This window comes from Passer domesticus, chromosome 2 (genome assembly GCF_036417665.1).
Source record: "Passer domesticus isolate bPasDom1 chromosome 2, bPasDom1.hap1, whole genome shotgun sequence".
Classification (NCBI taxonomy): Eukaryota; Metazoa; Chordata; class Aves; order Passeriformes; family Passeridae; genus Passer; species Passer domesticus.
This window is the reverse complement of record NC_087475.1, coordinates 27,115,431-27,134,771: the sequence shown is the minus strand read 5'-3', so window position 1 is coordinate 27,134,771 and position 19,341 is coordinate 27,115,431. Positions and strand designations below refer to the sequence as shown.

Below are 19,341 nucleotides of genomic sequence, written 5' to 3'. Positions count from 1 at the left end.
AGAAGTCTGACTTACTCATCTGCCATTATCTGAACCCTTCACAAATCAGTGCAGGCTATGCTGCTCTCTTTCCTTCTGGTACTACATCAATTATACACATACTGAGTTACAAGGATAGAAGTACCACTGCTGGCTCCTTTCAGAATTCAGAGGTAGACAGTTTTCTGCAATGAGTGCTACCCGTTCACATTATGAGTTTTTTCCTATGACAATTTCCAAATATTACTTCAGTAGGACAGCTTCATAAAGAACAGTACTCCCATAAGACCTTCTAATCTTCAGATTCACTCAGGAGACTTAATTATTTTGGTATGTTTAAAAAGAAAACAATTTTTTATGTTATCAAATTATTAATTAAAAATTTTACTCAATCAACAAAGACAAAAATGTGGCAATGTAAGTTGACACAAGAGCAGAGGTCGGGTCAGTGGTTAGGAAGCAGATGCTCCCCAGAGGTGCTCCCCCATGCTAAAAAAGACTTAAACACATCCTGGGCTGCATTTGGAAACATAAACAGTAAGTGATTATTCCTTTTCTTTCAGCACTCTTACACTGACCCTGGATGACTTTGTTCAGTTTTGGGGCCCAAGGTGCAAGAGAGGCAGGAGCAAACAGGAGAGGGAGCAGCAGGAAGACACCAGTGTGCCTCGGGTACTGGACTACATCCTGCACAAGGAGAAGCTCAGGGAGCTTGGGGCATTCAGCCTCTGGAAGAGGTTACAGTGGAGCAAGGGGTGTTATATGCAGAAATCATTGCCTTCAACTATTAAAAGGAACTACAGAGGTGACAGAGGACACAACAAAAGGAAAAGAGGGAATAGTCACAAGTTGTTGTAGGGGAATTGACAAAGGCAGTTTACAGCAACAGGCTGCGTAGGAGATTCCTTGGTGATACACAGCAAAATTCAAGAACTGAAAGCCCTATGCATCAAAGCTGATCCTGCTTTGAAGGTAAGGTTTATTAGATATCCTCCAGCTTCCTGCTATTAATAATTTTATTTTCTGAGCAAAAATAGCTATCTTGTAACTAAAACATCCATAGTGTGAAAGAATGAGCACGCACACTGTTTCTTTAAATTTTTTAAATTACGCTGACATTTTCTGTAGTGCTGTGCCAGAGTTAACTCATGCAACTGAACCAATTTGGCTCTAAATAGAAACTACAAGGTTCATCTTTCTGTACAGCACAAACTGACTGGCAAGGAAACATAAATATAAGTGAAAGAATAGCAATACAAGCATCACCATTCAAAGCAAAGTCAAAGTCAACTTATCATGAGTATAACTGCTCAAGTATACAGAAAAAACTTTTAAGAGGATATTTTCAATGTCTCGGTCCAAGTGCATTCTATTTTCTCATTTGCCTCACATGCAAACATTTTACTCATATCCATCTGCATTTTCAAAGGCTCATAATATGTGGGAGGTTTTTGTTTGTTAAATACAAGCAGAAGTAATTTTATCAACTTAGATTTGCAAGTGACTGACAGCTCAGTTTCTCAAACAAACCTTACTACTAATTTCTTAATTACTGTTAGTCAGCAATCACTGCAATCCCAACAATCCTGTATTTTGTAGACAATGTACAGCATACATAACAGCATGTAAAAATTAAAACCACAAGTTTGCGAGCAGTTTTACTGGCATCAAGACTTATTCCTTTTCAAAAGAAATTAATATTGCTAGTACTGACACATCTTTTTTCCCCCTTAAAGATTTTGAGAACCACAGGAAAATGCCATTTAGAGCAGAAAAAACAATGTATACAGAAGGACATAACTACTACTACTACTACTTACATTCACAGTGTCACAAATGTTTGGAAAACTACTTTTAGTAACTTATATGCAATCACTAAACCTAAACGGAAGTAGAACCTCATCAGTATAATGTTCCAGAGTACCTCCAAATACAAGATAATGATGCAGGTGGAATGAAGGAATAATGGCATAAAAAATTTGCAGATCAAAAGAAACAGCACTGTAATAAAACCTGTTCTTTATCTGTCTACAAACAAGAAGTGCTCTCCTCCTGATTAACTGGATCTTTGCTTGCATATAAAAACAAACTAAAGAGTTTCACCAAAAAGAAGTAGTACCCTGCAGAATTTTGACAGCTTAAAAGACAGGTGATGCAGTTAATGAAGAACATTTAAGAAAACTGAAGATGACACAGAAAAAAAGACACAGTATCAAAGAAACGAGTGCCCTCTGCAGACAGTGAGGTAGATCTCCTGAAAAGCTGACTGCTCCAGTCCTTGAAACAATAGTGACTTTGAATTTGGTGTTCAGGATAGAGAGGATGGGCTGAAGTACTCCTTGCCTCAGGAGCAGAAATCTCATTCATTCTAGATACTCTATCATTTTCTGAAGTAATTTGCCTTTGTGTTTTCTTTACTTGAGAAGAAGAGAGCAGCCAACAGAAAAGCAACTTACTTCCCTTGTAATGCAGGCTCTAACAAACTAAGTTCTGTCATAAAATAGAGGTGACAATTATATCCTGGGAGCTGATTCCTCATATATCACTCCTGTGACATTACAGTTGTTAACAACTCTGTCAGGAACATCATAGATATTTAATATTATTTTATTAGTTACTTATATGCTAATTTTCAGAAAACACAGAATTCTTTTTAAGGGTCTCTGTGTGACAACATACAGATGATTGTCTCCAGTTGTGTGCCCAAGTCAAGTAAAAGCACCTCTACTTACTGAACAAGCCACACCATCATGTTACAACAACAAACATGCCTATACAGCAATTCTGAGCTTTTGTGCAGACATCCATGTCTCCCAGTGTATAGTACTCACAACTCAGACTTCTATGTGATTCTTACCATCTTTATATATGACTAGCAATAGTTCAGCTATTACAAACCAGTTTTTCCAAGTCTGTGTTGAAATAAACTGGGGTCTGCTTTTAGACTTTCCAAAATTCCATTTCTACTTCCAGAAATAGTTTTATTTCCTTAGCTTGACTTTAGACAGTATTAACTGGATTTACCTCAGCTGCAGTAATATAGATTTTATAACCAATTTCAAGCACCTGTTTGCTGAAGCATAATTCATGGGGTTCTGAAATTAGTCTCTTGTTCTATTCCAGAGGAACAATTCCAGCCACTGTTAAAAATTAAGGAGTATGAATTTTCAAGTAAAAGTAACAATAACATTACTCTGCAAGTTTCTTGTCATATAAATAAAAGACTAAATCTTATAGTTAGGCAGTGTTGAAATAAGAGTCTAAACACACTTTAAAATGTTACATGCTTGGCTTTGATTTTTTCAAATCTGAAATGTAAATATAATTAGCCTATAAAATGTGAAACCTTTTTTTAAAGTGCAAGCAGTGAAAGGACCTAGACACGTTCCAATAATGCCACCTACTGGCAAAAGAGAAGACCCAACTTTTCTTTCTGAGTAACTTTTAAACTAAGAGCTTTAATTTCAATACAATATTAATACTACTGGTTACCTTTTCCCTCACACTCATCTGAAGCAAATAATTTCTTTCATCCAAATTTCTCCACAAGTGAGGGACATGATTAGACTTGAAAAGTGTTCTATTTAACACTTAAATATCAACACTCATCTGAATATGGCAAGGACCAGAATGTAACAGTTTTCTTCAAAATGTAACATCCAGAAACAGCAAAATTTCTCAGTTTTTAAAATTCATTGCCAAATCATCAATAGAAAACACAAACTCATAAGGAAGTTTTACTAGTTCAGCCCCCTATTAAAAATTCTTTCTGTCCTTCCAAACCATATGTATTTGCTAACTCTCAAAATTAATTAGCCAGTTGGAAACCACCTTCCTGGTTACCAAGTAAAACAAACCTTTCACAGTAATACTGTTTTTTTAGGGCTATATGGAGTGTTACACTCCAGTAATAGAAATACACAGGGGTATCAGAAAACATGGGCAAATTTACAGGCAACAACTTCTGGAGTTTGCACAAGCACTGGAGGAAACACAAGCTGCCATCTCATCTCTACCACAAACAGGTTGATACCTCTTACTTCACACTAGAGATGGTTTTGAAGCAATAAATTTTTAGAGCATTTTCTAGAAAGGTATTTTATGTGCATGACTAATTTATTCCAAATTGCAGGCATTACTCATTATAAACAAACCTTCGTGGGTTTGGGGGGTTTGGTACTTGTATTTTGGTCTGGAGTTTTTTATATACTGTTTTCTCCTCTTAAATGAAGTCTGTCTCTGCTTTAAAACACAAATCCTAATCTGGAGTTCATGGCTGAGACCAGTCTTTCTGAGATCAGTCTCTCCACGAGATACTGGAAGCATGTCCCCATTTGCTAAGGTAAAAAGCTTGTCTACACTGGTAGCCTGTTTCTGTCAGCAGACATTAATGAACAGTCATGGAATGAGTGTATGGGTAAGACTTGCATGCAGAAATTGTTCTGTAACATATCCTCTCTATCTGATTCCAGATCTTTTGGACTTTTTGAGCAAGAGGTTGTTCAGCATAACTCTTCAGCAAGATGGTGATGTCCCCTCTTTATTATTCATCTAAGAAACAACAGCAACATAACCCTACCACCAAAACTCAAGTGTGAAAAGAACTTAGCCAGTTACCATATTTCTGCCAGTACAGATTAAACATTTACAGAAGCTCATTCACAGCCCATTTCGAAAGCATTGCAACAAATCTGTTCAGGCTGTGAGAATTTTTGCATCATAACTGGTTTTGGCCAGAAGAGCCAATCTTTGCTCATCTTTCATACTTGAGTCATATACCTACCACTTAGTCACATACCTTATAGACTGCTGACAACGATGTTATAGAACCATTTCAGCAACAATATTCTGTTCTTTCTCTTTAACCCTGTTTTTTCAAGCATGTCCTTATGACCCAGCACACAAGTAATTTTTTGTCCTCTACCATCCCCCTAAACCTTTATTCCTCTGACAGCTGAACTTCTCCTTTCATATCTGGCTAGCAACAAGTAGAAACTGAAGGAAGTAATAGATTTCTCTCTGGGTTTTCTACTCAATTCACTGAGTTTCAAAGCTGGACTTTTCCAAAACTGTGATGGAATGCACCCTCTGGTATTACTAATCCAATGACTTTGAGTGCTGTAGGAACATAAGAAGAATGAACTTCAAAAAGTAGCCAGGCTCCTGCATTCTCCCTCAAGAGCCTGCCCCATTACTGTTGTCAAGGGAAGCAGATGGGGCTAAACAAACCAGTCATCTGACAAGGGAGATTCAACCCCACAACCAGTATCAATCATGTAATGTACTCTCAATCCCTTCTTGTGATTGACTTGCAACTTCCAGAAAAGAAATATAAAGAAAAAATATAAAATTTCTTTCCTTAAAAGAAATACAAATCCAAACGGGAAGATGAAGAAAAAAAACAAAACAAAAAACCCAAACAAAAACACCACAAAAACCTTTTAATGACGACCACCAGACAAGAACATAAAGATTTTTTCCCTAACCACCTTTAACTCACCCAAAAAAGTATATCAGATACACTTCTGCTACCCTATGGAAAGCTTACTCCATGATTTTCTAGACTGAATCCTCTCCATCATGAAATTAAGAGAAATTTTGCACAGATTTTAAGAAATAGCAGAAGACAGCACTTTGTTGATATAATGGCATGCAATGCAGACAGCTTCTTTTAGAGACAGTCTAGTACTTTTGTGTGTAGTTGTCAAAGTCAACATTTAAAGACTGCACAAAACCCCCTAGAAATTATAAGAAGTGCAAAGGAAAAAAGTACTACTTCAGTGAATACATTCTGATACATATCTGAGTACTTTAGCGACAAATATTTGCAAGTTTAAGCTCTGATTAAGACTACAGAACCTGCACATAAAACACAGACAAGCTAGAGACAAAATTCACAAACTGATGAAGCAAAGAGAAATAGCTGTTTCTTCTCAATATTAAGAATTAGTTACTGTCTATTAACTTCACAGAACTCCCCTAAAAGCAATGAGCTGCAGAAATGGACTGAGGATAGTTCAGTTTGCTGTGTTATACACTGAGAGTAGAGAGCTCAACGCTCAAACTGGACAAAGTGCAGGCCTATAATAAACTATTTAATAACTTGAATTTATTTACAAAATTCTATAAGCAATAAAATGTTCTCCAATTTGACCAGTTCTACTTAAAGAGCTATGTAATAATGGAAGAGTCACACTTCCAGTTCTTGCTGTCTAGACTGAACTGTTTTGACTAGATCTCCACTGACTGCAACAGGGTCTAGACTCCTAAGTGCGTGTGAAATGTACCCTCCTAAAGAATCTGCCCCGAAAAAAAAATCACTTTTACTGCCCACAGGGTCAGGACATATGGTACAGCTGTTAAGAATCAGGTACCTACTTGCACATTTCTCTAGCTCAGGGGGGTGTGACTGTTTACAGAAATACACCTCTGCCAGTTAATACATGTCTTTACTCCCCTTAGTGCCCTCTCCACCAAATGCAGAGCAGGACAGATTAGTGGGATACCCCTCTTCTGTAAAGCAATGTATATTTTAGACAAGGAAATGTCCAATACAGAGTCTAGTAAGATGCCAATAAAATACTTGCTGTACTTAGTGATGGTGACAGAAGTTAAATGGTTTCCTGGAATGGTATATAAAATACTAGAGCAGTAATACTAAAGAAGTTCACCTAAACTGGACTACAGGCTAATCTGGGAGTACTGGACAATTCCAGCAATGCTTAAAGCCAGTAGATTAGTCAACAGTAAAGTTTACAGACATTAAGCAGATGATTGTGCTAATATAAATTTCACCTTACTTCATACAGCCTATCAAAGGACACCATCTGTCACACACAACAATAAAGCAGACTGTCATTATTTGGAAGCAACAACAAAGGAAAATGGCTATTTCACCAAAATATATTGTGAGTTGCCTATGAACCAAACATGATGTTGCACAGAAAAATTACCGATCTCTCCATACTAAAATGACTAACACTTCACTTGAGAGACACACATACTGTTTTAGTCACTTGTATTCAAGAAAGTTGATGAAAGCAATCAAACAGGCTCAAAGGATACAATAAAGAAAACACAGGGGACAAAGAGCACATCTAATGAGCAATCTAGGAACCAGTGGCTAGATGGCTGTCAAACTAGTAAAGACTATTAAGATACTCAGTTGTTATTTACAAAGAGTAGGTAAACACGCTGAAGAAAATTATTAACCTCATAAACAATTGTCACCAGCAGAATGCATAAACTGACAAGAATATACTGGAATTAGAGTTCTACAGTCTCACTTTGGAAACAGCCTTCCTGTAAGAATACATGAAATGCAGCCTTCAAATGTAGCATAACCCGTTTACAGCAGAGGCTACATGCCATAGCTGTCCAGAACTGCAGGTGGCTGGAACTCAGTGTCACTTCTGGTTTTTCCCCCAACTATGCTAACTGGGAAAGTGCACCTCCTAACTCCCCAAATGCTTAGGTACTCTCAGTTTTTTAGCTCACGTATCAAATTCAAGTTCAAATGTATATCTTGTGTTTTATTAAACTGCTTAATGACATTGCATTATCATACATGCACAGGCATTATCTGCATGACCAAAACAGTTCTGTTCACAATATATTTTCAGATAAGCTTGCAGGAGAGAGAGTGGATGCACTATCATAAAAACTGTCATAACCCATTTCAAACTTCTACCCCCCTGCATTTTTTTTTCCACTTGCTAAAACACAGTGCCCCAAAGATGCTTCAGAACATCCTTGTCTTTATACTTCAACACAAGCTACACTAAGGAGATCACATGTAGGACAAACCACGGCTGAACTGCACCTGTAGTTTTAAGACAATTATAAACCACAGCAAATCTACAGTTTGCTTACTGATCATGTAACTTAAGAAAAACTTTACAAAAACTATGCTAAGAAAGCAGTTTAAAGCCAGTAAAATGCATAACAACTGAAAATCAAGAAATGGAGAGCCTTACTAAGAATTGTGTTCTTACCTTTCCCAGGACTTAGGTTTTGGTCTATAAACACCTTAAGCTCTCCATTGGCTTCAATTAGTCCAGCCTGTTAAAGAAAGCAACTTTTATTAATTTTACAAACATAGACAGCCTTTTATTGGTAAAGATGAAAGGTATCTTACAGTAGCCTCTACTGCTACCACTCATTTTGCCACAAACCTGACACTATGAACTGTTTGGGCTATAGTACTTGTCAAATTTTAAGATCTTGATTTTATAAATGCCATATTCTTTGAGAGCAAGCAGAAAATCAGTTTACACCTACTTTGCTATTTGTGTCCTAAGCTCTTACAGTGTGTATGCACTGTTTTAACAGGCAACTGCATCTATACCTTTCTCTCTCTAGATACTACTCAGCTAACACACAAGGTAAAAACATTGCAGCAAAACCAGCACAGGCAGTGGAGAGCACCTGGGCCATTTTAGTCAGGAAAAATATAATTAATAAGAAATGCATTGAGCCTTTCAAGTATTTTCTTTAAATACAAACCTCTAAAATGAAAAAAGCTATAGGGTGACATAAGGTTTACAAAGTCATCACCATCCTTTGAGAAACCTCACAGTAGTGATTACTTTCAAAATACTATTAACTGAATAGAGAACAGGATGCAGTAATTTCTTTGTACCTGCAGACAAAACAGTTCTGAAAAAAAAAATGAACACAGGACACACTGTTTCCATTTAGAAACAACAGCAAGAAAGCCAATACCTGTACTTAATCACAGTGTAGCATATGGTGTTCCAGAGGCTGCAAAGTCCTGAGCTGCGTTTTGCGCACTGCGGGTACACGCAGACTTACTGACATCCCTGAGCAAGAGTCAAGTGCTTTGCTGTCAGTCAAAGCAGCAAAACCTTCTCCATTACAAGTCTACCTGAAGAGCCCTACTTGAGATCTGCCAGAAGTTTGGGACAGGGAAGCCACTAGATGATGCTGTGGAGCCATTATTATCCAGGTATATCAGAGCAAGGATTCTTACCAAAGACAGGCAACTTTAAGAAACAGGAAACTCTCTCCTCAGTGAATGGGGAGAGAAGATGATGGAGCATAGGAGACAAGCTGGAATAAAGGCATAAAGAGTAGTGGCCTGTAATGGCATGGCAGCAAGGAGGACCTGAATGCACAGAGAAATGCTAAGTGGGCAGACAGTAGAAGTGATGGACAGAATGAAGAGCCTGTGGCAGTTCTGTCCACCATTCCCCCCTCCTAAAAAGTAACACAACAGCAGAGTTTTAGAGAGGCTGCAACAACTTTTCAGTGGTTTCAGAACACTGCCTGTCCTCCTTGCCCACAGCAGGGATTTCTAAGACCCACTCAAACAAAGGACGGTTTTACCACCGTGTTCCCAGGCACCAGACCTCTTTATAAGCCTCACTCTTTATCACACTTAACCACACAATTCAGACAGGCAACAGGCTACATCAGACACCTCCAAAGAAAAAGGTATACTCATCAATATGAGACCAGTATTGTGTACAAAGATGTTATTAGGGCCACAATGCGGCAGTATGACATTCCAGAACACTGGAACTCCATGGGAAAACATAAAGGAGAATTTTTGGCTGAGTGTTACCTCATACTCCCATTCTATCTAAATTTCAAAAGAGAAGTGCTAAACCACGCAGGAAGTGCAGTTTCATTGTCATAATTTCTTTCAATGCAGTACTTAAGTTTGTATTCCACAGCAGAAAAAGGCTTGTACTCAGGACATCTGCAAATTCTTTTTTCCATGAGAATAAATAACGATTATAAATGAGACTGGAAAAGCATTTAATATTGTGGTTTTGATCAGAAAACCACCAAGAAAATTGTTGTTTTAATCTGTAATGTCTTTCTTTTAAGCATATTAATTTAGCAATTTTATCCATTCATTGGTTTAATATGCAAAGGCAAACCTGCACCAAATGCACGTCAGTTACAGTGATATTCCAAAACCAAATATTTAAGCTGTGATATTCAGCAAATTCAAGTATTAATGCAAATAACTATTTCAGTAACTGGAAAATTAGGCAATTCAGTAATCAACTACTTAATGGTCCCTTCCATTTTCTATTTTTTAAAAATTTGAATGTCTCCAGTAGACTCTTTTAGATTCATTTTAAGTAAACAAACCAACATCACAGTATCAAATAATCTCATAAGTGTCAAGTCTTCTTCTGCATAATTAAAACATACAGTGAAAAAATATTACCCAAAACAATATGCAACTCCAAAACCCGTAATTTAATCTAGCATTAAAAAGTTTCAGGTTAATGATACATGCCCTATATCATGCTTTTGTAAGACTGAAAGTACAAAAGTCACTGAAAAACTAGAGAACATTTGGGAGAAAACACCACACTTAATCAATAAAAGAACATAATTGGGAAAATTCAGAGAAAAGCAATCACTGAATAACAAGCAGGATCTCCTCAGGGACCACAATACTAATGACCAATATAGAAGTTACAGTTTCACCACCTTTATACCAGTATCTTAGTAAAGGTTCTCCTCTAGCAGTTAAAATGGCACATATTCAACTCATTTGTAGGCATATACCCAGAAAGACTCCAGAAAGCTATTTGGAAAGAAAACCATGAATCCCACAGCAAAACAGAACCCCCAGCTGTTATTATTCATAGTGAAAACTCATTTCTAGTGAAAATTCTGTTATTTCAGCCCCAGTATGCTCTTCACACTTCTGGATGCACTTTATTTCTAAGGTGAGCAAAGCTTATCCCTGGTTGAAGGGACAAGTTTTGGTCAAAGAAAACTGAAAAGCAAAACTTCCATCCCACAGAGAATTCTGGTGTCTCAGTTCTGAAATGGAAACACTAGACAAAACATCTCTCAGTATGCATTTTGAGGACATTCTCCCTGTTTTTCAAGCCAGGTTATTTTGGAGGAAGCACCAGGATTACTCCTCTGGGATCTATGTAGCATAGCACCCAAAAGAGAAAATAGAGGAGAATGTGTCTATAGCTCCCATTCCATATATTATAGTTGCAGATTCACAACGAACTAAAAAAAAAAGAAGAAAAACCTAAAACACCACCAAAACAAACACCCTCCCCCCCCCCCCAAAAAAAAAAAACCAAACACCCAAGAAAAAGTATTGGATTTTCCCCATTGGAAAGGTAACTTTCTATCAGGAAGGGTTTAGACATCAAGGAAATTCTATATTCTGGTAAGAAAATACACTTAGTTTTTAGGCCTTATCAACCTACTTGTAACAAGATATTTGGATTTTTACTGTTTTCCTATGTATTCTTTTTGTATTCCACAGTTTCTTTTTATCTGCTCATTAATCTCAATCTCAAGATGTGTTACATCCTTTGATGGTGATCCTGGGGCTGCTTGAAATAATAATACTCTTTACATCTGATTTTGAAAGCTTATTAAATGTGTTCAACCTCACAATTCAGCAAAGTTTTCCTCTTTGAAGACACATGTTGGCTGTGTCTACTTCTCTACAGCTACAAAAAGAAATCCCTGAAATCCTAAACAGGCAACAGATACAGCCTTCATCCTTCATACACTACAACAAAGCCAACAATGATTTTAAAAAATAGCTTTTGACATCCAACACAGCATCTAAGCTGTAATAATTTAGTATCTTCCCACAGAGCACCAGAAAGGAGGGTAAAGCCCACTGGACAAATCAGTAGATCTGGTAATTTGAACTGCCAAAGTATGGTGGAGATCCCAACCAGCACCGAGGTTTGGTCTCAGCTCATTGTTCAGAGCTCCTAAGGAAAAGAAATTAACTGAAGGGCTAAACATATAAAAAAAATCAACTAAAGTTAGCTTTAGCCTGCTATGGGATCATCAGCAGTCCTAAGGACTGGGAAGTCTATTTCTGTTTTGTTTACAAGTGAAAACTGAAAGGCAGTACAAGTGCGCTCAGTCTGAAAATCAGTAAACTGATTCGCTTTTTTGTTGGGACTGAATTTAAACTGAAACAAAATTTTCTGAAGATGCAGAGACTTTCAGTTATTAAAAAATCCCTAAAGATTACAAGAGAATAATTTAGTATCTTACTAACAAGCTACTATTTGCAGTCTCTGAAGTTATGCACTAGAAAAATCAACATCCTTACAACAAAAATATAATTTCTTCCACAGCTTTCCAGCCTTGCAATTCAATTTGTTAATAAAAACTGGCATCAAATCATTTACTAAACCTTTAAACTAAAGAGGAAAATATGCAAGGTGAATTTGGACTAAAGGCCAAAGAACCTACAAAAGCAAGAAGTTTATCTGACAAAAACAAGTGCATGTGCTATGTATATCAGATTTAACCAGAGAGGCACATTGTCCCACACTATCTGAAATAAGTATAGGGAAGAGAAGGGTGCTTTTGTGCCACAGATATACCCCTTCTACCTTGCTTCTAAGTAATTAGCCCATTTTAAGAACACTACCTGAAAAAGTGCTGAAAGAAGAGCAGAAAGGACAGAGATACATCAAAACAGAGGTATCTGCTACAAGGTTGATTCTCAGAACAGAAACTTTTAGTTGTTAACAGCAGATTAAGCCCATAGAGCCTGGAGGCACAGGACAGGGTTTCACAAAGAGATACAGGTGCCAAAGATACAAGAATGGTTAAAGAATGGGAGTCAGAATGGGACAGTCTGAAAAAGAGACAATTTTGGGACAGGCTGGAAAAGACACAGAAAATGAGCTAGAAAATCAGATGGAAGATGGCAGAATTAGGAGTTGAGGTAGAGAAATTGTGAGTCACTGAAAAAGTACAGGCAATACAACTGCTGAGAACCCAAGAGAGCTTTAATGGAACAATGAGATCAAATCCTGTGAAAAGAAGGGAAGAACATGTGAAGTGGGAAAAGGAACACAATCTAAACTACAACTGAAAGGGGAAACAAGATGGAACTCAGACAGAGAAGTTCAAAATAAATTAGGAAAGAAGTAGTGACTACAGAATCAGAAAATGGAGGAATTGGAAAGAAAAGCATTTCCACCCAGAGCTTGTCAAGGCATTTGGTGCTGTTGGATTGATGGCTGGACTTGATCTTGGAGGTCTTTTCCAACCATAACAATTCCATGACCAGGATGATGTCTCTGTTGTCTACAGGAATTTGTAAAGCCAACTAGGAAACAACCACCCATCTTGTGCAAAACTGCAACTAACTCCATCCATAATGATCCCCAGTCATTTTAAAGGCAACATGTCCAAAGGCTCCATGCCATGCCATTTTACAATAGGCCACTTTATTGACAATGCAGGGTTCCTTTTTCTTTTTTTTTTTTTTTGCCTTATTTCAGTATCAGGAAGCAACAGAAAATAAGCAAAGTTACAAAGTGGAACTGGAATAAAGCTTATAATCAGAAATAAACAACCTTATTTTAAGACTGCTTAAACAACCTTTATTCTTCTTTCATCCCTATCCATATGCAAATGTCATTTATAAGAAGATGATAATGAACTACTTTCCCCATTGGTTTCTCATCTCATGCAGGGACCAGAGCAAACATGCTCTGGGAATGAATTATTAAGCAACTGCAAAAGATTATTATGAGACATCCATTTAATTTTTTTGCAAAAAATTAAAGGGTAATCAAGATATCAAGTAGAGGAATATTGTAGAAAAGGGCAAAAAGTTCTTAAATTTAAAACATTTAGTTTTCATTTTGAAAATTAAGCCAGTGAGAATTACTCTTTACTGTATAAATTACACAAAAACTTTTGAAGTTGGGCTATAGGACTCTGACTGTTCAAAATTCTCCAGTGTGTTGTTTTACTAGCCTTTTCTGGAACAGATAATCATATCACATCCTCAGATCATGGCAGTATCTTCAAGATTAATGTGTCTGCCAACCACTCAGCAATGAGCTACACCATAGAAATGAGCTTTCCAAAGAGTATTTTTGCGTTTTTCAGCACTTTAACTAACAAGGCATAGCCAAAGCACTAAAACAAAGGTCTGGATACCACAGAACTGTGAAGGCAAAAAGCTAAATACAGGTGAGAAGTTCAGTCAAGCATTGTCAGTAACGGCTCTGCTGATACTGTGGGTAAGCTGGACACTGAGCAATACACAAAATGACAGCCAAGGTCTCCTTTTTTGCAGAATATGTCAAGACCATTAGCTTCTTGGCTTTTCCTTTGACAAGAGCAACACATCCAGAATGTAGCAAAAATTAAATTAAGAACTCACTTTGAAGACAAGTCAAATGGTGGTCCTGTCTAAGCAGCCAACAGATCAGAAACACCTCAAGACTGAAAAGTCACTCCATGGTGTTGCTTCTTACAGTTATGCAATTGCTCAAGTGATACAACCCTTGCAAAATTGAAAGTTGGTGTCCCCAAAACTAACCGTGAAGCTGTAAGAACGAAGCAGAATTGAATATGAGACTTGTAGTGGTGAACATGACATCAAAGCACCATTTTTCCACTTTTACCATATAAATTAACCAGAAAATAAAACCATCATTAGTATCCTCCTGGACTAAATAACCACATGTGGAGGTAACAGCAGCAGCCACCTCCACAACTACATCCTGCAACCATTCTAGGTTTGACCAAAAGAGCCTGCTGTTTTCCCAGCCAAACCAAGGCTTTAGAGCAGCTTCTTCATCAGCACCTGAACCACAGCTGAAATCCACAAATAACATTACACAGGACCCTTCCAGAACCATTTGCCTCACCAACCTCCTTATCAGTGTATTATTACAAGGCTAGAGTGGCCCACAGTGCAACTTTCAACCAAGTCTGTGTAACCAATAATGCAATACTGGAACCCTTAGCAAATGTAATGGAACACAAGACAAGTAGCCAGAAGCATTTCTGGGGAACATGGACCACTGTCCACCTTTAAAATCAAGTTGTCTGCTACCTGAGAACTGTTTCAGTATAGACAACATTTAGCAAAGATTGATCCATTCTTCTTCCCACTCCTAATTAGCCATAATAAATCTCCACTAATAGATAATCATGCAATCAAATGCAAACATTAAAACAATTGATCCCCAGCGTAACTTAACTTCTAAAATCTGCATTTTTGTTGAGCCTGTTGCCATCACAGTGTAGTTATTCAGTAAATTACTGCAACATACCTATATAAAGCCGCTATCATTAACTGGCATATACAATTAATAAAGTTTAACACTTACAGGCTACAAGAAAATGCTTCATTTAGACAAATAAATTGGCAAGGTGACAGGCAACTTCTGAGCTGTCACCTTATTTTATAATACAAACCAACACAGGAAAAAAACAGCTCTGACTGTGTGCCTGGAATGTATAAAAGAGAGCTTAAAGATCACTTTCCTTTTGCCTTCTTTGAAAAGGCAAATTAAAAAAATTAGCAACGTTCAAAATTCCAAACAGAGATGCCTTTTTAGATGACCTAATTTCGTAATATTATTTGATCACTAGTTTGCAAACTTCTGGACATGTTAGAACTCACTAAAGGCAAACAGAAGCAGATCAAGCTACTGAACTAAAACGGTATCAAAGAAGGTGCATGACCGCTTGAGATTCCTCAAAGACTTAAATTCTCCAGTCCGCCTCAACAAAATTTCCAGTACATAACCCAAAAATAAACATAAAAGGAGAAATGCATGCTGGTATTTTAAGAAAAGTCTGAAAAATGTTCTGAAGACTTCTCAATACTTTCTAGGGATTGAAAGTGCATCATATAAAAAAGGTCCAAAATAAAGTGGTTTTTCTACTTCCATTGGGTTCTTGTTTTCAATCCGTCCCAAACTTAACTTTTTTAGACTTGCTTGGGATTGATGCAGAAACATCACATGGAAGTTATTAAAAAGTACAACTTCTGTGGTGTTGTGGCAAAAAATGAATAGAAAAGCAGATTTTGACTTTCCACAAAAACAGCAGCCCTATTAACCTATCCAATAAAATTGTGTGAAGAAACCAGTTTGCTGTGGGTTTTTTTAAATATTCTTTGAATAAAATATTTAGTAATACTGTGAAATAAATCCACTAGATTAAACTACATACCTGAATGTATTCTGAATAGTTAACTAAAGTAAACAACCAGTGTTAATTCCCACATCTGTACATCTCTTAAACAGTAATGTCAGATCAGGTGATAAACTTTTTGTACTTTTTATGGCATGTCCTCATATTTCCACATGTTCACAGGGCTTCCTTTGCAAAACTGGATATATGTGCCATATCTACTACTCAGTAAGATTCATGAAAGTACCATAAAAAACTAAAGAGACACAGTAATTGTTATGCAAACTAGGGATCAAGAGAAAAATCCCTCATAAAATAATTCAAGCAGAAAATGACAGCAGAACATAATTTTTAAGAATAAATTTAAGAAATCTGATTTTAGAACAAGCAGTTCCAAAGGCTACACCACTGTCAGTTACATATGAAACAGTAACTCAAGAAATGTATTTTAGTCTGTAAGAAATTCTGAAGGCTAACAGTGGCATGTCAGTTTCAAAAGCTTTTGAAAGTTTTTTTCCAACTTCAAATTCTCTGTGCACAATTTATTTTTTACATGGCTTGAAGCAGTCCATCCACTAAAGGTGAACAACAGAAAGAATCACAAACAACAGGACTAGATAAGAATATTTCATTTACATGACTCATCTATTCTGAGAAGTGTAATTTTGGAGATCAGAAGGAACCATACTCCTTCCTTTTGTCTAGCCCCATTCTCTTCAATATTCACTATAACAGCATGCATCAGACTGTCCTCAATAACAGATCCAGTTCCTGCAAATGGTTGTATTAAAAGTACAGAAATTCGGCAGAAAATAAACCCTGCTGTTCCTGCTTTTTATTCCTACGTAACAGAATCTTGGAGAAAAGGTCCACAAGCTTCTCTTTCCTCCTTGAGAGGCCTCAACAGTTTAGCAGTGACAGAAGTAACGGAGGGGAGAAACATGGTCACCACAAGCTGGATCTTCAGCCATGCTACAGAAGCTGGTACTGCTTTAATGGTGGGAAGTACATTAACCAATGTTACTAAAAACATTATTTAGCATCTTAATTTACAGATAATTCTCAGCATGTAACTGAATATAAAAGTGGCCAGCAAGCTGTGTGGAAGCTGGAAAAAAATTAAGTGTATCAAATTTGCTTTCTTGCTACAGTAATTCCTTCTACTTCATTCAATGCAGCATCCTGGCTAGTTTTAGGCATGCCAAGGGTGGACAGGTGACCATTGCACACAGGGATCTGCTTTCCCCCCACACTATTACCCCCATGAATCCCGTAAGGAGAACAAGTAGACTGAGGGCCTTGGCTGTACATTTGGCTCCTTCAGCTCCTGCCTGGAAGGTGCCACATTTGTAAGTAGTGGAAAAGTTCACAATAGATGAGGCAAACTCAGAGCAACACTGATTAACCAGAAAGTTCTGGCTAAGATGAAGTTTCTGAAGACTGCTCATATGCAATGACCAAGAAATTTCCCACACAGTGCAAATGTAGGTGTAAAACTGTACCAAAAAGTACTGACCCCAACTCGTCATCCAGACTCTGAAAAGCAGTGCAATGATCCTACTCTCAAGGTATCCAAGGCCTTGAGACACGTCAGTTGCTGTTCTCCTGTCCACACCTATTTTTTCATTGTTTTTTTTAATTGCACAAACAATAAAGTCTTTCTAGGAACTAAGATGTCCTGAATTGAACTGAATTCTAAGAGAATCTGTCTGATTCTGTTAGAATTGCTTCTCAGCTTCACTGGTGCTCATAACCTCAAAAATGGCTGTGCTTATTGCTATTACCAGATCAGGCTGGAAAATTAGCGCTTCTTGTTTCTGCCCTTTATTTTTACTGCACTTCAGATCCCCTACCCAAAACATAAACTGATATACTCCTGGATACTTGAACCTTCACAAGCTAGTATTTCTCTTTACATTACCATTTTTCAAGTTATCCAGCTATAACATTGTGATTATGCACTTAAACTCCACCTGCAGGCTCTTAATTAAGGTGCTAGGTATGAATGAATCCTTTTCCCCCCACCTCACAGCTTCCTGACTACTGCTGAGGAAATCAAAGTATTTTGCATAAACCCCCAAAATATAAATGAAAATAAAAATTAAAATCAATGCTTTGCTGCTTATTTTCTCTTGATTGTATGCTCTGAAAAGCATTAGAGAGATACATTTTAAAGTAATACTTCACAGAATTTAGACCTGGACCATATAATTCATAAACATGATTTTGCTAGCTTACCTGATCACTACTTTTGCAATTCTTTAATACTTTATAAAAACATTTGCCATCACATTCCCATTTGTTCAACTATCAAGTAAAGTCTCAGTCTGCAAACTCTTACAAGTATTCGACTTTTCCAGCAGGTCTTATCAAATTGTAGTTTTTAAAAATAGGCATCAGAAGAACTGGAGGGGAACAATAAAAGGAAAAGTGCTCTCCTGCAGCAGGCAGGAAGAAGCATAAAGCAGGAGTGTGCTCTGTTGTGGAGCACTGTCTCCACACCTTCCCCTTCTGCAGGGCTCCCTGCTCCACTGTCACCACGGCACACTGACCCGGCAGCACAGGACACCAGTGGGATGCACACCCCACCTACACTCCCAGGCTGGAGCACTCTGAACATGCCTGGCCATGGGAATGCCACCTGAAGCCCAGACTCAGGAGTGTAGCAGCACAGCCCTTCCCACAGCTGAGCCATCTCAGCTCTGCTGAGAAAACGGGAAGGAAGGGGCAGGAGCAATCATCAGCTATGCCATCTTCTTCACCACTGCATCTCACAGACAGTTAGAGCACTTGATGGGTGACATGGCAAAACCACAAGCCATTAATCACAGCAATATTTTCACATCAGAATGTTTAAATTTACAGCAACACAGGTTTTCAGAGACTCAGTGCCCAGAAATTTAGTGATACTGTCTCTATCATGCTTAATTCCATTATTCTGCTTGAAAAAGAACTTGGACTTTGAACAAAAATATGGAAATAAATCTCTTCCCTTCAAAAAATTAAAGTAAGTGTTATACCAATTAACATCTCTATTTTATAGCATTAAACCACAATTCATAGGGCCCATATTCAGACCTAGAAATTTAAAACTTCCCAACATTCACTACACATTTTAGGTGTCATGTAATGGTGGGTACAGTGTGCAAAAAGGTAAGCAGTTCATATTTCTTCCCTGAGGCAGGTTTGAAGTATATGTAGATGTTTTTAAGAACAGGTTAGACAATATTAGGTTAAGATTTCATACCCTTTCTAGCTGCCCTGCTCCAGTGCTCAAGTACACTTAAAATTTTACCTAAAACCTGACCCAGATTTTCATTTTTCCAAATTCAGTTTATTACTTCTTTAATAAAGATACCAAAAGCAATTTCTTTTCCGATCTGTAGCACCTTCTGCTATTTCTTAAGTTTACTATGAGGTAGGTTA

General features: G+C 37.4%; 1 protein-coding gene across 5 annotated transcripts in view; it reads right to left on the bottom strand.

The window, feature by feature from the left end:
• The window catches only part of TFDP1 (transcription factor Dp-1), a 37,875-nt gene that overhangs the window by 15,621 nt on the left and 2,913 nt on the right, over positions 1–19,341 (bottom strand). For all 5 annotated transcript variants that reach the window (XM_064407882.1, XM_064407880.1, XM_064407883.1 and 2 more), the window contains exon 3: positions 7,974–8,040. In XM_064407882.1, coding sequence (XP_064263952.1) covers positions 7,974–8,040 — 67 coding nt within the window. The remainder of the gene's footprint in view (positions 1–7,973; positions 8,041–19,341) is intronic.